General features: G+C 42.4%; 1 protein-coding gene across 1 annotated transcript; it reads left to right on the top strand.

The window, feature by feature from the left end:
- Positions 1-638: 638 nt before the first annotated feature.
- On the top strand, positions 639-21,481 carry LOC139543488 (NLR family CARD domain-containing protein 3-like). The gene is made up of 10 exons (XM_071349593.1): positions 639-745; positions 1,475-1,574; positions 6,870-6,986; positions 7,277-7,361; positions 7,491-7,719; positions 14,802-16,593; positions 16,851-17,024; positions 18,911-19,084; positions 19,523-19,569; positions 20,080-21,481. The coding sequence occupies exons 2-10, from the start codon at positions 1,492-1,494 to the stop codon at positions 20,505-20,507; spliced, it is 3,129 nt and encodes a 1,042-aa protein (XP_071205694.1). The 5' UTR covers positions 639-745; positions 1,475-1,491; the 3' UTR covers positions 20,508-21,481.
- The last annotated feature ends 556 nt before the right edge of the window (positions 21,482-22,037 follow it).

The raw sequence follows: 22,037 nt of genomic DNA on the forward strand, positions 1-22,037 counted from the left end.
AAAAAAAAGTATTATGTTAATGAATTATTAAATTATTAAAATGATGAATAACATTCCAACTATGAGGCCACTAGGTAATCTGACTGCAGGAAAGGACTCCAGGTAATAATGATAAAATATGAATAACATTCCACCATGAGGTCACTAGGTAATCAGACTGCAGGAAAGGACTCCAGGTTATAATGATAAAATATGAATAACATTCCACCATGAGGTCACTAGGTAATCTGACTGCAGGAAAGGACTCCAGGTAATAATGATAAAATATGAATAACATTCCACCATGAGGTCACTAGGTAATCTGACTGCAGGAAAGGACTCCAGGTAATAATGATAAAATATGAATAACATTCCACCATGAGGTCACTAGATAATAATGATAAAATATGAATAACATTCCACCATGAGGTCACTAGGTAATCTGACTGCAGGAAAGGACTCCAGGTAATAATGATAAAATATGAATAACATTCCACCCAGGAAAGTGATAGCTACACAGCAATGTTATTGGAAACCCATGGCTTTTCTCGTAAACAGGTTAAACTGGTTTTCTGATGATGCTGACATGGGGTTAGTGCCACTAAACTTTAACAGAACTGATGGTATCCTAAATGAATCAGTAACAAAAATTACACAAAGTTTCCTGACATTGGGGAGGTGAATAAACTGTCCCTTGGTTTCTGTCTCAACACAAAGGAACATCTCACTGACTTGACATGTTCTGGTTTTGAATTCAGGCTGCAAGGTAAGGATCCTACCAGGGATTATTCATGTATGATGTTGGTAGAATGTTGAAGTTGGGATAGTAGTAAGGATCCTACCAGGGATTATTCATGTATGATGTTGGTAGAATGTTGAAGTTGGGATAGTAGTAAGGATCCTACCAGGGATTATTCATGTATGATGTTGGTAGAATGTTGAAGTTGGGATAGTAGTAAGGATCCTACCAGGGATTATTCATGTATGATGTTGGTAGAATGTTGAAGTTGGGATAGTAGTAAGGATCCTACCAGGGATTATTCATGTATGATGTTGGTAGAATGTTGAAATTGGGATAGTAGTAAGGATCCTACCAGGGATTATTCATGTAGGATTTTGGTAGAATGTTGAAGATACAGAGCCACTTGTCATCAGAAAGGTGCTCTCTCGGCAGAAACGAAAATATTTCAAATACTTGACATGTTCTGGTTGTGAATTCAGGCTACAAGGTAAAAATCTTCACAGGGATAAGTGTGTCGAGAAATTAAAGGTATGGTGTAATTTTAGTATAGTGATTGGAAGTAAACGCTCAAAACTAACAGTCCATTTCACCCGGGACAGGTATGTGACAGTTCAATCGTACAAAATGGCGCTAACTGGATGGAAGGAAGTCAAATTCAAAAACATTGTTCATATATTCGTATATTGTAGTTATTTTACAATTTGTATATTTTTTATGTATTATAGTTCAATGATAGGCTGGATCTCTGTTTAGGGGTCAGTGCCTCTAAAATGAGTCTCTCTGGGGAGAGAGAGGAGGGGGGCCCTGCCTCTAAAAGGAGTCTCTCTGTGGAACATGACACCAAAGCTAAGAGGTGAGATGACAATTATGTTGTTTATATCCAAAACGCTATATCCATAATTTATTCACATTTGTGTTGTTTCATCAGAAATTAAGTCTTCTGGGTACCTTCATGTGTAAAATATTACTGTTCTAAGATTCATAGTTTTTAGTGTATGATATTTTCTACTAAACGTCAACTGAGCGGCGCAGAGACACCATTCATATGTGTGCAGACTCGTTACAACTTCAGCTGTAAACACAAAGTGATGTTGTCCGTCTGTGACCAAGAGAAAGTGGTCTAGTTAAATGCTATCAAATTATTTAGTATTTTTTTCATTTTGGGTGCTGAACATCACAGCGAATATTGTTACATCACAGCAAATATTGTTACATCACAGCAAGATGAAACTAATATTGTTACATTCTCTAGATTCTCCCATTTCATTTGCGCTGTATAGCGCCACAGTAGAGGTGTCATAATACCCATAACACCTAGCGGTCAAACAGGGAAATGGTTCCAATAGTTTTTCCACCATATATTTTTCCCATAGGGAATTGTAGAAACACTTAAAATAAGGGCTGTGTAGGGTGGGGTGGCGCGGCGGTTCTTGTGGGCAAATTATGCCTTCAAACTTTGTCATCAAAGTCTGGCATTCTCTGGATTTATGGTGCTTTCACGACAACTTGGAACTCTGAAAAACCAAAGTCGAAAAATGGCGTCATTAATCTTCAGTTCGGAGCTCTAGAAAAAGGCCAGAGTTCCCGACTTGGAATTTAGAGTTGGATGACCATTCAAGACGTTTTTTCTCAGTCGGAGCTAGTTTTTTTCCGAGTTCACAGTTGTCTTGAACACACTGAAGTCTGAGACTTCCACGTTTCCAGATGTTTAGAACACAGCAGAAGTCACAGCATGGCCAATGTATTCAACCTTGTCTGGTCCATGGTGTTGCAGGTGAATGTTTATCCTTAAGCTTGGAAAAGACTTGGACACCCTCTCCACTGAATAGCAGGCTAGTGATTTGCTTTACAACACTTGCAGTTACGCACTGATTCCCTCCAAACCACTCATTGTTGAATTTGCGATTTCCGACTTGTTGTATAATGTTTATGTCCAATGGCCGATAAGCACTGATACGTTCTATCTATAATTTCTCTTCATATGACAAGGATTGAAGAGGATTTGCCAGTAGATTGTTGACCTGATTCATGATGATGACTGCTAGCTTGCTAGCTAAGATTTTGAAAGTAGGATGTTGATATGTTCAGTCCAATCAAAGCCACGGTAGATATAACGTGATGTTTATTTTATCTGTGGCCAATGACTTTGAGCCATTTGGATGGACACTTCTAATGTAACTCTATGGCAGCACCCAATGGGCTTGAATTTTCCAGCTCTCCCTGTAGATTTAGTGGTGACATAATGTCTCCATGAGTGACAGAACACTGAGCCAATCATGACGCAACTATTCATTTATTTATTTTTTGACTGAATAACAGGTTGCCACTATTCCAAAGCAGGAAACACTGATTGGCTGCTTGTTCTAATATCAAGATACCTGCTGGTACCTCTTAACTGGTTAGGACAGCTCATGAGGTGTCCTACCCGCCATTTTTAAAAAGACAAGACAAAGCTCATTGCCTTCTTCATTCATGCAGAGACGGGCAGCCTGAAGGTCTCCTCATTGATTTAGCTGGAAAGGGGAGAAATTGTGCTTTACATTGGTATTCATATTACAGTTGACCTTGAAGTATTACGTTTTTGGGCACTAAAAGAAGGTAAATTGTATAGAACAGTGAAATATACAACAACAAAAAAATTGTTAGCTATCGTTACACTCCCACTGTCTGGTTCTCCGCTCTTCACTAGATGGACGGTAACTTTAGTGTTTAACCCCTCTGTGCCCAAGGACAAAACGTTTTAATATTATTTTCGTGCGCCTCAAGTAGGTTTCCATTTTTAACAACGTTTTTCTCTGATGAAAACTAGTTCATTGCATCCGCCTTGGAGCCCAGTTTCATAATATTACCTTATTTCTCTAGCTATGAAGTAATCGCGCAGAGTGGGCTGAGATGATCTTCGGGAAAAACGATGGAGTTCGCTACAGTGTTGTGATGCCGAAGTTTATTGTTCAGATGAATGACCTGCTAGCTAGCCAAGCTAGTCGGTACAGCTAGGTAAGCTAGCTAGCTACTCTACCAGCAGCATCCTAGTTATCCTAGCTTGTCGGTACAGCTAGGTAAGCTAGCTAGCTACTCTACCAGCAGCATCCTAGTTAACCTAGCTACCACTACATCATCACTAGCTGTCTGAATTTCTTGTGGACCGATGGAGCTCCCTGGTTGTTTCTTCCATCTGTTAAATCCTGTGGAGGGCTTCTCCCTCTCTCGTTGATGGATGCTGGCTACCTCTGTCCAGTTCTCTCTTCACTATATGGACGGTAACTTTAGTGTTTAACCTCTCTGTGTCCAAGGACCAATCTTTTGAATATTATTTTCGGGGCTCCTCAAGTAGGCTGGACATATTCCATTATTAACAATGCTTATTTTCTGATAACTAGTTCATTGCATCCTCCATGGAGCCCAGTTTCAAAACATTAGCTTATGTCCGTAGTTATGAAGTAATCGTGAAAAAACAGGCCTAATTTTAGGTCATTTTTCACCCTGCCAGCTCCTATTAGTTCTATTGAGCACCGTGGCACCAACTCACCTTCTGAACGTTCTATTCCCAGCTCATTGTTCTGCGTCACATTGGCAGCTTCACTATTGATGTCAATTGGACCTGCTTCACTTTAACAATGTGGGATGAGCTCACGTAAATTATTATTATTATTATTATTATTATTATTATTATTATTATCAGGGTTACAGCTACTTGGTAAGCACGCTCACTATTTACCTGGGTACACGTTTTCATGACCTACAAAGGTTAAACATACAAACGTTAAACATTTTCTGGTCATGGTTAACCATATTTGTTTTCAGAAAAAGGTATACAACCTAAACAAAATGGATGTCCCTGTCCTCAAGTTGTGGCTGATTTAAACAGCCAGAACACATTTTTTTTATAAGAAATAACACTTTTTTTGACGACTTGTTGTTTCTAAATGGCTGCTGGGTAATTTGATATGCATCGAAATCTTTGTTCGTAGGCATCGAATTGAGCAAATGCTGCGCAGGTTCACTGAGTTGCAAACCAAATGGACAGGTCTAGCTCATTGATTTGTGGATCTGACTCAGTTGCTACCTCAGATTATGAGCCTAGCAAGTGTTGTTAATTAGTTATGTAGTACCCACAGAAGGCCACATGGAAGAGCAAGAGAGCTATAAACACAAACAGTTTTTTGCCTTAAAAACCCTGAACCTAACAATCAATCAAATGTATTTATAAAGCCCTTTTTACATCAGCAGATCTCACAAAGTGCTATACAGAAACTCTAGCCCGACGTATTACCTACTTTAGCCATAACCCCTAACCCCTAAACCTACATATTACCTATTTTAGCCTTAACCCCTAACACTAGTTTTAACTTATTTTAGCCTTAACCCTAATTCTAGGGTAGGGTAGACTAGAACACTTTTAGAAACTATTTTAGTAATAATATTATTTTAATAAATACCATAATAGTACTTAGTAGCATTTAGATTATTTTGTTATTCAAAACCTGTCTAAGCATTTAGCTTTTTTTGTTTTGTTATTTTATTATATTTATTATTGCAAGGCAGAACACTTGATAAACAAGCCACATTAGTTTTATTATTCAAATGTGGTTTGAACTGGGTGACCTAGTGACCTCTGTGAAAGTCCAGCAATTGGCGTGGGATAGGTGGGGCAGGCTTGAGACTGATCTAAGGAATTGCTTTAGATAGATATATATCTCGTATTAGAGCTGTGTTGCTAATGGGAGAGCAAAACAATAATGATTGTAGCAGGTTTGAACCCCGGGTAAATTATCACTAGTCAGAATCTCAACCTTTAGTATACATGCATTATAAAAAATAATCTTAATATCTGATATTGCGAGTAAACAACCTCGGAATAGAAAAGACAAGAGTGTGTCTTCCAGCCCACCAATAAATTACATAATTCAACCCTCCTGGTTAGTAAATTTACCTCAACATGCCCCCGGAGAAGGCAGAGTGACGACACCAGCTTTTTAGCAGGGCTGAGTTGACTACTAGCGAGAGAAGGCAGAGCGGGTTGATACTGGTTGATGAATTTGACAATGAATGTACCTGGAAAATACACATTTTTCTCGACCAGAGGTGACTGAATTAATGTTCAGGCTTATTGATAATCGTTATATTAATGAAGTATAATTTTCAAACATGAGCGTAAAAACAGGTAATAATAAACATGAATCATCATTGTATAACTTCACAGTAATCTGTTAAATGCTTTTTCAGTCCTTCCTCTTGCGTTAGCAGTGTGGAAAGGGACAGAAAGAAGCACACAGGAGTTTTCCTGTGAGGGGGAGTGGTGGTGTATCCAGGGAGAAAACTAAACGAATCTTCTGAAATGTAATTTGTGGTCTTATGCTGCCATCTATTGGAATGATGTAGCAACTGCAGTAGTACTGAATAATGTGTAATTCCTTACTAAAGTAGTAATTGCTCAGAATTTGAAAATATAACATTTTCTAGTTCATTTTACCACTTACAGCCATAAAATAACAATTTATTGCTTAACAAACAATGAAGCAGACATAAACTAAAAACATCATACATTTTGTTAATCATATATATAAACTATTTATTTAGATGGGTGACATTATCTGGCAAAGTAACAGCCCTGTAGACAAAGAAGAGCTCTCCAGTAGGTACCAAAAATTCAAAGGCCATTTGAATTGTTCAAAGCAGAATTACTTTCCCATTGTTCCTCAACTGTAGTTTATGATATACTATTTTACATGAAGTCTCTACCTGTATTCAATGTATAAAATATTTAAAATATAAAATATTTCATAAAAAATATATAAAATATAATATTTCAAAATTTGCAACATGAGATCGAGCCGGTCGGTCACATCTGAGAGTGAGAAAGATACTGTATGTTGCATTATATAAAACAACATGGTTATTTGTCTCTCTGAAATGAAACCATCAAGTCAGATTTTAAACAAACACATGTCTGTCCTTGAACAACCCCATGCCATGATTAGCTAGTGAAATAACACACCAATCTCTTCCATAATTTATTTAAACAATAAATGCTCATTTACGAATGTTTCTGAAAAGTGATATATAGCATTTGGGAATGAAACTCTTGTTTCCCCATCTGAGCTCAGAGTAGATGAGAGATGTAATGTTTGTCTCTGTTGTGTTGAAGCCCAATCAAGCAGGAGAGACCAGCCTCCCCTGTTCCCAGCTGTGTGTCCATGAAGAGTGACAGGTCTATGGGTCCTCCTATATCCTTTAGAGAGGGAGACTTTTCTACTGAACAAAGGTAAGAAGAACTCATGGGTCATGGTCAGTGAGTTAAACAACACTGTCTAGTCATTTCTCCCATTTTCCCATTTTCTTTTTGTTGTTTTCATAATCCATAAACTAATATTTTTTACATTTTCACAGTCATAAAGCAAAATTAAACAAACACAACATTCTCTCTCTCTCTGTGTGTGTGTGTGTGTGTGTGTGTGTGTGTGTGTGTGTGTGTGTGTGTGTGTGTGTGTGTGTGTGTGTGTGTGTGTGTGTACTCCCTGAATGAGAAGATGTAATCTCATGTTTTGTCCACAGAATCGAACAGGAGAGATCAGAGTCAGAGATTCTCAGTGGTCAGTCTTCCCAGAGTCATCAAACAGACCTGTCCAAAATATTCAGTGTATGTGGTCCTGTTATGTACATTTGTTTTTGTTTACCTCAAGTAAAGTTGGTCTGTCAATCATTCATTAATGTGTTAATGAAAAAGCATTTTGTCTCTTGCTTAACTTATTTACTTGATTTATTTCAGTTGCTTGAAGAGAATATTTTGACATTTGTGAAGAATGAGCTGAAGATGTTCAAGAGGATTCTTAGTCCAGAGCTCCCAGAAGGCTTTGCGAGTCAGAAGCAGGATAAGGAAGTGGTGGACGCTGAAGATGAGAAACAGGAGAGCAGTGCCAGAGAGGGGGCTCTGAAGATCACACTGCACGTCCTGAGGAAAATGAACCAGAAGGAGCTTGCTGACACACTGGAGAAATGTAAGATCTGTCTGCATCATGTTGAATGCTGTTTTATAACATTTAAAAGCTGTAGCTAAAGTACAGCTAAAGTAGCTGTGTAACTCAATGATATTGTAGCGGCCTTAACACAACACCTAGTTACCTCATCAAGTAGCAGCAGGGATGTGTTGAGTTGATTCATTTAGGCAGAGAAGAGGAGAGACAGAGGAGAGAGAGAGAGAACATTGTCGTGCCTTTGGCATCATTAAAGTGAAGACTGTTATTTTATCAAATCAATTCTCTGTAATTATTATTACATGATTAAACTAATAACTAGAAAGTCGGGGCACCTGTCAGGACCCGGTGCGAGAAACAGTCACTAATAATAGGCAGAACCCAGAAGATGAGGCAGACACAGCAGTACTAGAGATGGTGGTTTAATAAAAAATTGATATCTTCCAACAATAAAAAGAAAATCCACAAAGTGATAAGAACCGCAAGGGAAAAAACAAACCTCAAAAGACTAATCCAAAAAACACAAGAACAAAACCAGAGAACCTCTGGAAAATCAAACAAGAGAAATATCTATATCAAACAAGGCTTGGGCTGGGGCTGGGTGCTAACTTACAAACACTGAGCAAGGAACACACAGGGTTTAAATACTAACAAGGGAATGACTTACAGGTGCAAACAATAATTGGAGCAAGAAAAACAAAAGGTACAAAAAGGTGCAAGGGGGACATCTAGTGAACAAAACCTAAACAGTCCTGGCCAAAACCTGACAGAATCCCCCCCCTAGGAACGGCTCCTGACGTTCCTACCAGCCTTCTCAGGGTGGAGGACCCTGAACTGAGGAATGAGGTCAGGGTCCAGTATGTCCTTGGCAGGAACCCAGGAGCGCTCCTCGGGACCGTAGCCTTCCCAGTCCACCAGATACTGCCAGGACCGCTGCACCCGGCGGGAATCCAGTATCCGGTGGACGGTATAAGCCGACTGGCCTCCGATGACACGGGGCGGAGGGGGAGGTCTGCCTGCCGGGATAAGGGGAGAAAAAACAACAGGTTTTAATAAAGAAATGTGAAATGTGGGATTGATCTTAAGGGATCTGGGTAAGTGTAGGCGAAAAGTAACGGGATTGACTCTCCTGGCTATCTTAAAGGGACCGATGAATCTCTGGGACAGCTTGCGAGACTCCACCCTTAGCGGTAAGTTTTTTGTTGAGAGCCATACTCTCTGGCCGGGGTACAGGGTGGGACCGGGACGGCGACGTCTGTTGGCTTGTCGCTGGTACTGCTGTGAGGAACGCAGAAGATTAAGACGGGCCTTCTTCCACGTAAGCCGACAGCGTCTGATGAACCTCGAGGCTGAAGGCACTCTGACTTCTGCCTCCTGGTCCGGGAACAATAGCGGAGCATAGCCAAACTGACACTCATGCGGAGACATACCAGTGGAGGAGGAGCACAAGGTGTTGTGCGCGTACTCGGCCCAAACAATGAAGGATGACCATGTGGACGGGTTGTTGGAAACCATACATCTGAGGGTGGTTTCCAGCTCCTGATTCATCCTCTCAGTTTGGCCGTTGGACTCCGGATGGTACCCTGAAGATAAACTGGCCGTGGCCCCTATGAGTTGGCAGAAGGCCTTCCAAAACCTTGAGGCGAACTGGGGACCTCTGTCGGAAACCATATCTTGCGGGATACCAAAGACTCGGAACACATGGTTAATCACCAACTCAGCTGTTTCCTTGGCAGAAGGTAATTTGGTCAAGGGAACAAACCTGGCCGCCTTAGAAAACCTGTCGATGATGACTAGGATAGTAGTATTACCATGGGACGGAGGAAGGCCAGTAATAAAGTCCAACGAGATATGGGACCAGGGTCGGTGGGGAATAGATAAAGGATGAAGGAGTCCTTGAGGGCGGAGGTGAGAAGATTTGCCCTGGCAGCACACGGGACAGGCCTTGACGAAAGTGGCAACGTCTTCTTTTATGGTGGGCCACCAGAACTTACGCTGAATGAACTCCAAGGTGCGACCTACGCCCGGGTGACAGGTGAGGCGAGAGGAGTGCCCCCACAGAAGGACTTGGGATCTTGCTGCCTTGGGAACAAACAACCGATTAGCAGGACCTCCTCCAGGGCCCGGTTCGATGGCTTGAGCTTGTTTCACGGTATCCTCCACTTGCCACGAGATCGGAGCCACGATCTTAGCGGCCGGAAGGACAGTCATGTCAGTATCTTCTCGAATGGCAGGAGAGTAGATTCGTGACAAGGCGTCCGGTTTGAGATTCTTCGACCCGGGTCTATAGGTGAGGATAAACTGAAATCGGCTGAAGAAAAGAGACCATCGAGCTTGTCTGGAGTTCAACCGCTTCGCCTGCTGGATATACTCCAGATTTTTGTGGTCCGTAAGCACTTGAAACGGTTGAGAAGCCCCCTCGAGCCAGTGTCTCCATTCCTTCAATGCCATCTTAACTGCTAGGAGTTCACGATCCCCCACATCGTAATTCCTCTCGGCCGGGGTAAGCCGGTGAGAGAAGAAGGCGCAAGGATGAAGCTTCTTGTCTTCACCCCTCTGAGACAGGACAGCTCCAACCCCAACCTCTGATGCGTCTACCTCCACCACAAAAGGTTCATCCGCCGTTGGTAGTGTCAGGATGGGAGCAGAGAGGATGCGCTGCTTGAGTCCTTGGAAGGCCGTCTCAGCCTCTCTTCCCCACAGAAACCTTGTGTTGCCACCCTTGGTTACAGCTGAGAGAGGGGCTGCCACCGAGCTGAAGTTCTTGATGAACTTGCGGTAAAAGTTGGTGAAGCCCAGGAAACGCTGAACTTCCTTAACGGACTTGGGGGTGGGCCAATCCGCTACCGCCCCTACCTTCTTGGGGTCCATCTGGACTCGACCGGGTTCCACTATAAATCCCAGGAATTGTACTCGAGAGGAATGGAATTCACACTTTTCCGGCTTAACGTACAAATGGCTGTCTAGGAGGCGTTTGAGCACTTGTCTGACATGCTTGGTGTGTTCTTGAAGGGAGCTCGAAAAGATGAGGATGTCATCCAAGTAAACAAACACGAAAATGTTAAGCATATCCCTAAGCACATCGTTTATGAGCGCTTGGAACACAGCCGGGGCGTTGGTCAGGCCGAAGGGCATCACCAAGTATTCGTAGTGACCAGTAGGCGTGTTGAAAGCGGTCTTCCACTCGTCACCGGGTTTGATCCGCACAAGATGGTATGCGTTCCGCAGGTCAAGCTTAGTGAAGACCACTGCTTCCTGGAGCAGCTCAAAGGCTGTGGCCATAAGGGGTAGCGGGTAGCGGTTACGGACGGTTATGGCATTAAGTCCCCGGTAGTCGATGCAAGGACGTAATCCCCCGTCTTTTTTGGCCACAAAGAAAAACCCTGCTCCCGCCGGCGAGGTGGATGGACGCATGAGGCCTGCTGCCAGAGAGTCCTTGATGTAGGTATCCATAGCAGCTCGTTCGGGAGGAGATAGGGAAAAGATCCGACCCCTGGGGGGGCAGGTGCCCGGAAACAGGTCGATGGGGCAATCGTAAGGTCTATGGGGTGGTAGTTTGGTGGCCCTCTGTTTGCTAAATACCGGTTTGAGGTCATGGTAACACTCGGGAACTCGGGACAGGTCGATGGATTCTAGAGACTCGGGAGGGGAACTCGGGGAACTTGGGAAGATACAAGTGGCTTGGCACGTAGGACCCCACTGCTTGATAGTGCCCACAGACCAGTCGATGTGAGGGTTATGGCTGTGAAGCCAGGGGTATCCAAGGACGAGAGGGAACTCGGAACACGAGGTCAGATGAAAGTTCATCACTTCCTGGTGTTGGGAAACTGAAAGTCGCAAGGGGGTAGTGACACGAGTGACAAGTCCAGATCCCAAAGGGCTTCCATCCAACGTAGTAACCCTTATGGGGTCACTTAGAGGTTCAGAGGGAACGCCATTCTCCTTCGCCCAGACACCATCCATGAAGTTACCTGCGGCTCCAGAGTCTACCAAGGCTTGAAGGGGAAGCTCGTGGTTGTCCCAGGAAAGGGTAACTGGAATGAGCAGGCGGGAGTTGGATGGATGGGAGGAGGTTATGTTTCCCGTTACAGTCCTCCCAGGCCTGCACGGGAGAGTGCGTTTTCCCTGGAGCCCGGGACACGTGGAGAGGAAATGGCCCGGTTTGCCGCAATATAGACAGCATCGCTCCCTCATCCGGCGGTCTCTCTCAGCCTGGGAGATGCGTCCAACCTGCATGGGTTCCGGTGGAGTCAGCGAGGATAAAGGTGGAGACTCGGAGCTGGGACCGATAGGAGCTAGGGTGAGAGATCTACGGTTGAGCTCTCTCTCTCTCAGACGCTGGTCTATGCGTGAAGCCAACTTGATCAGGGACTCGAGGTTGTCTGGTGGTTCCCGAGTGGCCAGTTCATCTTGGATGGTGTCGGAAAGACCCTTCAAAAAGCACACTGTGAGCGCCTCGTCGTTCCAGCCACTCGCTGCTGCCACCGTGTGGAACTGGATGGCATAGTCCGTCACGCTGCGCCGACCTTGGCGGAGAGTCAGGAGCTGTTTGGCTGAGTCAGGACCGCTGGTAGGACCTTGAAACACTCGCTTGAATTCTTCAGCAAAGGTAGAGTAGCTGGCACAGCAGGGACTTTGGGCATCCCACACAGCAGTAGCCCAGGCTAGGGCTTTTTCAGACAGCAGGGTGATGATATATGCTATCTTGGACCGGTCGGTGGGAAACGACGAGGGTTGCAGCTCGAAGGAGAGAGAACATTGGGTGAAAAACCCCTTACAAACACTCGGATCACCTGAGAACCGTTGGGGAGGCGGCAGACGAGGTTCAGCCAGGGGGTTAACTGCCACGGGCACTTGAATCTGATGAACTGGAGCAGAAGCAGTTGCAGGAGAAAGTTGATCAGAAATCTGCTTTATGGAAGTCATCATCTCCGACAGAAGTTGAGAATGTCCAGCCAGTAAGGCCTCTTGCTGAACCAGAGCAGCTTCGTGACGTTGGACAGTCCCCTCGTGGTGGGACAGCATGGGAAAAAAGTCCTGGGTACTGGCTGCCTCTGGGTTCATATGAATGGCTCAGTGTTTCTGTCAGGACCCGGTGCGAGAAACAGTCACTAATAATAGGCAGAACCCAGAAGATGAGGCAGACACAGCAGTACTAGAGATGGTGGTTTAATAAAAAATGGATATCTTCCAACAATAAAAAGAAAATCCACAAAGTGATAAGAACCGCAAGGGAAAAAACAAACTTCAAAAGACTAATCCAAAAAACACAAGAACAAAACCAGAGAACCTCTGGAAAATCAAACAAGAGAAATATCTATATCAAACAAGGCTTGGGCTGGGGCTGGGTGCTAACTTACAAACACTGAGCAAGGAACTAAGGAACACACAGGGTTTAAATACTAACAAGGGAATGACTTACAGGTGCAAACAATAATTGGAGCAAGAAAAACAAAAGGTACAAAAAGGTGCAAGGGGGACATCTAGTGAACAAAACCTAAACAGTCCTGGCCAAAACCTGACAGCACCAAGTAAAATATTCAGATTACAAAGTTATAATTTTCCTAATATAACTCTCTATCTGATCAATTAGTCTTCTAATTAATTAATTATTCTTTACCTCACGTTAGTCTCATTCCAAACGTCGTAAGTTGTTGGTTATCTGCACGAACCCAGTCTTTACTATGAATCATCCATACATTAATTGTCTTAATCATTTATTTACTAACTAACTAAATAATCACAGAAATGGATAAACAAACAAACAGTAGATATAGTTACAAGGAAATGATAGGGGAGGTTCCCTAGTGGGCTAAGCCAATATGGCGGCTTGGTGGACAAAGGGAAGTGGCTGTAGACTGAGAAGGGCGGGAATTACAAGAGTCACTACACAGTTGATATTTATTTTTTGAAATGCTAATCCTTTGCACATGAATGCTCACACATTCGGGAATAATTGCAATCAATATAAATGTACGCTCAGTGTGTCGTCGTGATCTCTGTTGGAATCGTCTTTCTGTTGGAAAGTTCATCCGCCCCTCTCTCTCTTCCAAGAAGTCTTTTGTGGTTAGGATGGATACTTCAGAGTACCATTAAGAAATGTTTTTATAGAATAGATGTTTTGGCGGTTGGCGGTCCTCGCATTCAGGTTGACATAATTTCTAGCTGCAGACTAGAAATTAGTATGGAGGATTTGTTCTTACTCGGTAAGGATTAATAGTCTCAGAGTTTTAACCATTTCCACCCGTGTAGCCAATGCTCCACGTGGTATGGAATTCAACAACCATTACAACCTTAGCTTATCCTGAGGGTTTTTGGTGGTCTCTAGTCCAACCTTAGCCCCCTCGATACTCGAGGTACGCATGGTCTAAAGTGGGTTTACCCAGGTGGGGGTTTTATTCGGAACACTAGAAAAGGGCTGTCCTATGAGCCAGATCCTGTCTGGGGGCGGGTAAATGACTTAGTTAGACTTTAAAGGGAATACAATTCTCTTTCATTAACAGGGTTAACATCACCTTACATAATTTCACAAATAGTTTCATCTTTACTCATTCATTTTATACAATAATTAGATGCAAACCTCATAACGGAGGCTCCTGTATTAACAGAGTTATGGTAATGTGTCTGAATTGTCTTTCCTGAGATCACAACATGAGACAAAATGGACCGGTTCGTAGCTGGCTACTTAGCTAAGACATGGATATTTTTCAGTTCTCAAGTTCTGTGATGTGGAAGAAGTTCCTTTGTTCTACTGTGAATCTCTCTCCATTTATACGAACTGTTAGATAACACATTATTATAATTTAACCTTTTAACCTATAACATTTAAAAGCTATAGCTAAAATACAGCTAATGTGGCTGTGTAACTCAATGATATTGTAGCAGCCTTAACACAACACCTAGTGACTTCATCAAGTAGCAGCAGGGATGTGTTGTGGTGGCAGCAGGGATGTGTTGTGGTGATTCATTTAGAGACAGAGAGAGAGAGAACATTAATAATACCATCAATAATACCAATAATTATATAATCAGTCACACCAGTCTGTAATGCATTATGAAAAAAACTAACGTAATATTAATATCCTCTGTGTTATTTTGTAATTCAGATGAGTTTGCTGTAATTTGCCAACGTGAACTCAAATCTAATCTGAAGAAGAAGTTTCAATGTGTATTTGAGGGGATCGCTAAACAAGGAAACCCAACACTTCTCAATAAGATCTACACAGAGCTATACATCACAGAGGGTGGAACAGGAGAGGTCAATAATGAACATGAGCTGAGACAGATTGAGACAACAACCAGGAAACAAGCAAGACCAGAGAGTGCTATCAAATGTAACGATATCTTCAAACCCTTAACTGGACAAGACAAACTTATCAGAACTGTGCTGACAAAGGGAGTCGCTGGCATTGGAAAAACAGTCTCTGTGCAGAAGTTTATTCTGGACTGGGCTGAAGGAAAAGCAAATCAGGATGTTCAATTTGTATTTCCATTCCCTTTCCGGGGGCTGAATTTGATGAAAGGGGAAAAACACACTTTGATTGAACTTCTCAATCACTTCTCAATGGAAGCCAAACAATCAAGAATCTCAAACTACGACAAGTACAAAGTTCTGTTCATCTTTGATGGTCTGGATGAGTGCCGACTGCCCCTAGACTTCAAGAAGAACAAGATCTGTTGTGATGTCACAAAGTCAACCTCAGTGGATGTTCTGCTGACAAATCTCATCAAGGGAAATCTGCTTCCCTCTGCTCTCCTCTGGATAACTACCCGACCTGCAGCAGCCAATAAGATCCCTTCAGGGTGTGTTGACCAGGTGACAGAGGTACGAGGGTTCAATGACCCACAGAAGGAGGAGTACTTCAGGAAGAGATTCAGTGATGAGGACCTGACCAGCAGAATCATCTCACACATAAAGACATCAAGGAGCCTTCACATCATGTGCCACATTCCAGTCTTCTGTTGGATTTCTGCAACAGTCCTTGAACACATCCTGAAACATAAGAGAGAAGAGATGCCCAAGACTCTGACTGAGATGTACACACACCTTGTGGTGTTTCATACCAAACAGAAGAATGAAAAGTATCTTGGGAAAGAAGAGACAGGTCCACACTGGAATAAAGATAGCATTCTGTCACTGGGAAAACTGGCTTTTCAACAGCTTGTGAATGGCAATCTGATTTTCTATGAAGAAGACATGAAAGTGGCTGGCATTGATGTCAACGAAGCCTCAGTGTACTCAGGATTGTGCACACAGCTCTTTAAAGAGGAATGTGTGCTGTACCAGGACAAGGTGTACTGCTTTGTTCATCTGAGCATTCAGGAGTTTCTGGCTGCCATGTATGTGTTCCTCTCATTCATCAACAACAATGAGAATCTACTGGCCAAACCTCAATCAACATCCAGGAACCTTTCTGTGTTGTTCAGAGACAAGCATAAAGTTACTTTCTACAAGAGTGCTGTGGATAAAGCCTTACAAAGTGAGACAGGAAACTTGGACCTTTTCCTCCGCTTCCTCCTGGGCCTCTCACTGGAGTCCAATCAGAAGCACTTTCGAGGTTTACTGACAAAGACAAGAAGCAGCTCACAGACCCATGAAGAAACAGTCAAGTACATCAAGGAGAAGATCAGGGAGAATCCCTCTCCAGAGAAGATCATCAATCTGTTCCACTGTCTGAATGAACTGAATGACCATTCTCTAGTGGAGGAGATCCAAAGCTACCTGAGATCAGGAAGTCTCTCAAGAGCCAACCTGTCAACTGCACAGTGGTCAGCTCTGGTCTTTGTGTTGCTGACTTCAGAAAAGGAGCTGGATGTGTTTGACCTGAAGAAATACTCCAGATCAGAGGAAGGTCTTCTGAGACTACTGCCAGTGGTCAAAGCCTCCAGAGCTGTTCTGTGAGTAAATAAAATGACATATGAGTTTAGAGAAAATATGTATTATAATATGTTTATAATGTTATATTGAAAAACATATTGAATAAATGTATTTATTTTTCTCATTAGTTTAACTTTATGACCATACAATTCTAGTAGACGGAAGATGAATCTATATGTTGTTTGGGAGAATAAACCAAATGCATCTACCATTGTCCTTCTGCACTACTTGTGTTAAATTAACAATGTGTTTGAAGTAATGAGGATCTCTTTGTCAGGCTGTCAGGCTGTGGAGTCACAGAGGAAGGCTGTGCTTCTCTGGTCTCAGCTCTGAGGTCAAACCCCTCACACCTGAGAGAGCTGGACCTGAGTAACAATGACCTGAAGGATTCAGGAGTGAAGCTGCTCTCTGCTGGACTGGGGAATCCCCACTGTAAACTGGAGACTCTGAGGTCAGTATTCCTGTAGTTGGTCAACAAGTGATAACTGTTCACCAGATCCACACGTGTTTACCAGGCATACATAGTCCACACCATATGTGTTTGGACAGTGAAGCTTACAGTTTTAAAATGGGTGCTATGCTCCTGCATTTTGGATTTGAGATTGAATGTTTCATATTAGGTGACAGTACAGAATGTCACCTTTTTTTATTTGAGGGTATTTTCATGCATATCGGTTTCACTGTTTAGAAATTCATTGTGAAAAATTACGAATAAGAGAGTTATAGAGGCACTAAGATCAGAATTCATGTTTTGTTGTATCCCCTGTTATTGGTAATGGTGAGAGGTTAGCATGTTTTGTTGTAGCCCCTGATATTTTTAATGGTGAGAGGTTAGCATGTTTTGTTGTAGCCTCTGTTATTGGTAATGGTGAGAGGTTAGCATGTTTTGTTGTAGCTTCTGTTATTGGTAATGGTGAGAGGTTAGCATGTTTTGTTGTAGCCTCTGTTATTGTTAATGGTGAGAGGTTAGCATGTTTTGTTGTAGCCTCTGTTATTGGTAATGGTGAGAGGTTAGCATGTTTTGTTGTAGTCTCTGTTGTTGGTAATGGTGAGAGGTTAGCATGTTTTGTTGTAGTCTCTGTTATTGGTAATGGTGAGAGGTTAGCATGTTTTGTTGTAGTCTCTGTTATTGGTAATGGTGAGAGGTTAGCATGTTTTGTTGTAGTCTCTGTTATTGGTAATGGTGAGAGGTTAGCATGTTTTGTTGTAGCCTCTGTTATTGGTAATGGTGAGAGGTTAGTATGTTTTGTTGTATCCTCTGTTATTGGTAATGGTGAGAGGTTAGCATGTTTTGTTGTAGTCTCTGTTATTGGTAATGGTGAGAGGTTAGCATGTTTTGTTGTAGCCTCTGTTATTGGTAATGGTGAGAGGTTAGCATGTTTTGTTGTAGTCTCTCTTATTGTTAATGGTGAGAGGTTAGCATGTTTTGTTGTAGCCTCTGTTATTGGTAATGGTGAGAGGTTAGCATGTTTTGTTGCAGCCTCTGTTATTGGTAATGGTGAGAGGTTAGCATGTTTTGTTGTAGTCTCTGTTATTGGTAATGGTGAGAGGTTAGCATGTTTTGTTGTAGCCTCTGTTATTGGTAATGGTGAGAGGTTAGCATGTTTTGTTGTAGTCTCTCTTATTGTTAATGGTGAGAGGTTAGCATGTTTTGTTGTAGCCTCTGTTATTGGTAATGGTGAGAGGTTAGCATGTTTTGTTGCAGCCTCTGTTATTGGTAATGGTGAGAGGTTAGCATGTTTTGTTGTAGCCTCTGTAACTTTCTCACTCATTATTATTCATGATTCGTTCATTGTTTTTCTTAATCATGGCATCATCAGGATTTATTTAGTAGTATTTAGAAACATGTTATCTACTCACTTAGAGAGAAAATTACTCCAGTCATCATCCACCATTGAGTTTCTATTGGGCAAAACACAACCAAAACAAACTGCAAATGCGTCAATGTCACCTCATATGAAACATTTGATCTCAAATCTAAAATGTTGGCGTATAGAGCCACATTTAAAATGTTAGCTTGACTGTCAACATAGATATGGTGTGGACTGTTTACTCAATACAATCTAAATCTGATACCTCACTGTCTGTCTTTTGACTGATAATGCTTTTTAAACTGGTCTGGTCAGTCTGCTCAAATATTTGTACAATAAATGTTTCTATCTATAAGCAATAACTTGATAATTTGTCATTTCTAATAATGATACATTAATTTATGAATATATATGGCAGGTTTCAGGACACTGATATATCTGAAAATGTAAAAAAATATATATGCTGCCACTATTTTCACCACCAAAGAATATCAGTGGGATTTTAATATGATTTGACTCTTTGCAGGCTGTCAGGCTGTCTAGTCACAGAGGAAGGCTGTGCTTCTCTGGTCTCAGCTCTGAGGTCAAACCCCTCACACCTGAGAGAGCTGGACCTGAGCTACAATCACCCAGGAGACTCAGGAGTCAGACTGCTCTCTGCTGGACTGGAGGATCCACACTGCAGGCTGGAGAAACTCAAGTATGTAGAGGGTTTATGTCAATGTTCATATCAGACATGTTTGACTTATCAGGCAAGTTAAGACAAACATTCTTACCACCACTTGGACAAAGTTATATGCTGACGGTGTGTGTGTGTGTGTGTGTCCAGTGTGTGTGTGTGTGTGTGGGGGGGGGGGGTCCAGTATGTCTATGTCCAATGTGTGTGTGTGTGTGTCCATTGTGTGTGACACATACTAGACACACACTGGACACACACACATATACACACTGGGGACACACACACTGGACACACAATGAACACACAGACACACGATAGATGGACACACACACATACACACTGGAGACACACATACACTGGACACACACACACACACAACCATTCTTAGTTATTTGCTGACCGTGTGTGTGTGAGAGAGTTCAGGTGTATCACTGATTGTTCTTCTGCTTACCGCTACAGTGTGGAACATGGTGGAGAGTACAGAATGAAACCTGGGCTTAGAAAATGTGAGTGTTGACTGCTGTGAAGAATATGACTAAGAATAAGTCTTAATTCAAGTTAAGTCAAAGTCAAAGACCACCATCATTACTTACTTGGTCATATTAAATATCAGCTGTAGTTCTTCAGAAGCAGAAATCAGGGACACCAACGTTTACAAAGAGTTGCTTTGACAATGTGTGTGTGTGGCGCGTTTGTGTTACATTAGAAATGTGTGCTTGTGTTCATGCAGGACACACACACTGGACACACAATGAAAACACACACACACAATGGACACACATTCGCTGGACACACACACGTGTGTTTGTGTGTGTGTGTGTGTGTGTGTGTGTGTGTGTGTGTGTTTTATATTACCAGACAGTATAACATATGATCATTCAACAAGTCTCAAGTTACCTAAACTTCTCCTTTTGATACCTAGAAACATCTACATTAAATGAATTAGTGAAAAGTGAGTTAACATTCTAATGTGAATGATGATGATTTCTAATATTGTGTTTGGTTTCGTCCATCAGATGTCTGTGATCTCACACTGGACCTAAACACAGTAGACAGACATCTCTCTCTGTCTGAGGAGAACAGAAAGGTGACATGTAGGAGAGAGGAGCAGTCGTATCCTGATCACCCAGAGAGATTTGAAAACTATGAACAAGTGCTGTGTAGAGAGGGTCTGACTGGACGCTGTTACTGGGAGGCAGAGTGGAGTGGAACAAGGGTTGATATAGGAATGACATATAAAGGAATCTGCAGGAGAGGAGGGGATAATGACTGTTGTCTTGGATGTAATGACAAGTCCTGGAGTCTGTTCTGCTCTGACAACAGTTACATTGCCTGGCACAATAATAATTCCACTATCACAGACGTCCCCTCCTCCAGCTCCCACAGAGTAGGAGTGTATCTGGACTGGTCAGCCGGCACTGTCCTTCTACAGAGCCTCCTCTGACACACTGACGCACCTAATCACATTCACCTCCACATTCACTGAGTCCCTCTATCCAGGGTTTAGGGTTTGGGTTGATGACTCCTCAGTGTCCCTGTGTCAGGTGGTCCCTGTGTCAAACACAACATGATATTTCACTCTAATCAGGGTCATGTTCAGTAAGATACACTGGAGCAACAATGTAGAATCTCTAGTGTGGAAACCCCTCTATCCAGGGTGTTTGGTATGAATATCTCTCTAGTGCGTAAACCCCTCTATCCAGCGTGTTTGGTATGAATATCTCTCTAGTGTGTAAACCCCTCTATCCAGGGTGTTTGGTTTGAAACGTGTATTAGCATTACTTTCAGGTTAATATAAATGATAGGTGTGTATGTAATATAAAGGTGTGTACAATCCTGTTACTCTGGATGTGTAAGTTGCTGTTTTCACATAACTCTTTACCTAATTCACCACGGCTCTGCACATCTCGTGTTCATACCCTCTGTTCTCTGAAACTTGTCTGTTCCGAACGAAGTCTCTCCTCATCCTCTATTCTAAGAACAGACAGTTCTTCGTACTCGTAGGAGAACACAGAGGACTCTGAATATTTGGCCACCTCATCCACAGGTTCGACACATTGAGTCAGTTGTGGTGGAACCAGCCATGACTAAGCATTCATAGGTCTACTATATAAGACCTCTGTTGGTTTCTGTGTCAGAGCTCTTGGCCCAACACTCAAGAGTGTGGGGTCGACCAGCCTCATTATTGCAGGACTTTCAAAGAATCACTTACGGGTGCAGTGGCGACCCATATTCAGGGCAGGTGGGGCTGTTTTGAGCCCCAAATCTTTAGCAAAATAAATAAAATCCCACCCAAAAATTGGTTGCTTGCCTGTTTTGCATGTTATTTTGGCATTAATACGTGACACATATCAGTTTGCAAACAATGTATAAAAATATATATATATCATTGAATTAATAAAGCTGCATACAAACATGGTTTCTATTTTTGTTTTCTTGAGAAAGGCAGCTCCAAAATGCAGGTGTTTCAGCCCAGCTCAGTGCTTTTTAGTGGTGGTGGGGCAGCCAGCTGAAAATACAAGCGTTGCGCTGTGATTGACTCAGTGTTCTGTCACTCATGGGGAAACTACGTCACCTCCAAGTCTAAGGGGAGACCTGGAGAATTTGAGCCACTTTGGGTGCTCCCATAAAGGTACATTAGAAGTGCCCATCCAAGAAGGCTCAAAGTCATTGGCCACAGATAAAATGACGTCAAATCACGTTATATCTACAGTAGCTTTGATTGGACTGATCATGTCAACATCATACCTTCAATCTTAGCTAGCAGTCATCATCATGAATCAAGTTGACAATCTACTGGCAAATCACATGAAGATAAATAAGGAAGAGAAATTATAGATAAAACATATCAGTGCTCATCGGCCATTGGACATAAACATTACACAACAAGTTGGAAATTGCAAATTCAACAATGACTGGTTTGGAAGGAATCAGTGACAGTGGCTAACTACACGCATTGCAAAGCAACCACTAG

The sequence above is a fragment of the Salvelinus alpinus genome, chromosome 18 (genome assembly GCF_045679555.1).
Source record: "Salvelinus alpinus chromosome 18, SLU_Salpinus.1, whole genome shotgun sequence".
Classification (NCBI taxonomy): domain Eukaryota; kingdom Metazoa; phylum Chordata; class Actinopteri; order Salmoniformes; family Salmonidae; genus Salvelinus; species Salvelinus alpinus.

What these genes read in the sequence shown, in the direction of transcription:
- LOC139543488 (XM_071349593.1), top strand. Translation starts at nt 1,492, where the DNA reads ATGAGTCTCTCTGGGGAGAGAGAGGAGGGGGGCCCTGCCTCTAAAAGG. An exon ending in GACTTTTCTACTGAACAAAG is followed by an intron (nt 6,987 to 7,276) that starts GTAAGAAGAACT and finishes TTTTGTCCACAG; the next exon opens with AATCGAACAGGAGAGATCAG. An exon ending in TGCTGACACACTGGAGAAAT is followed by an intron (nt 7,720 to 14,801) that starts GTAAGATCTGTC and finishes TTTGTAATTCAG; the next exon opens with ATGAGTTTGCTGTAATTTGC.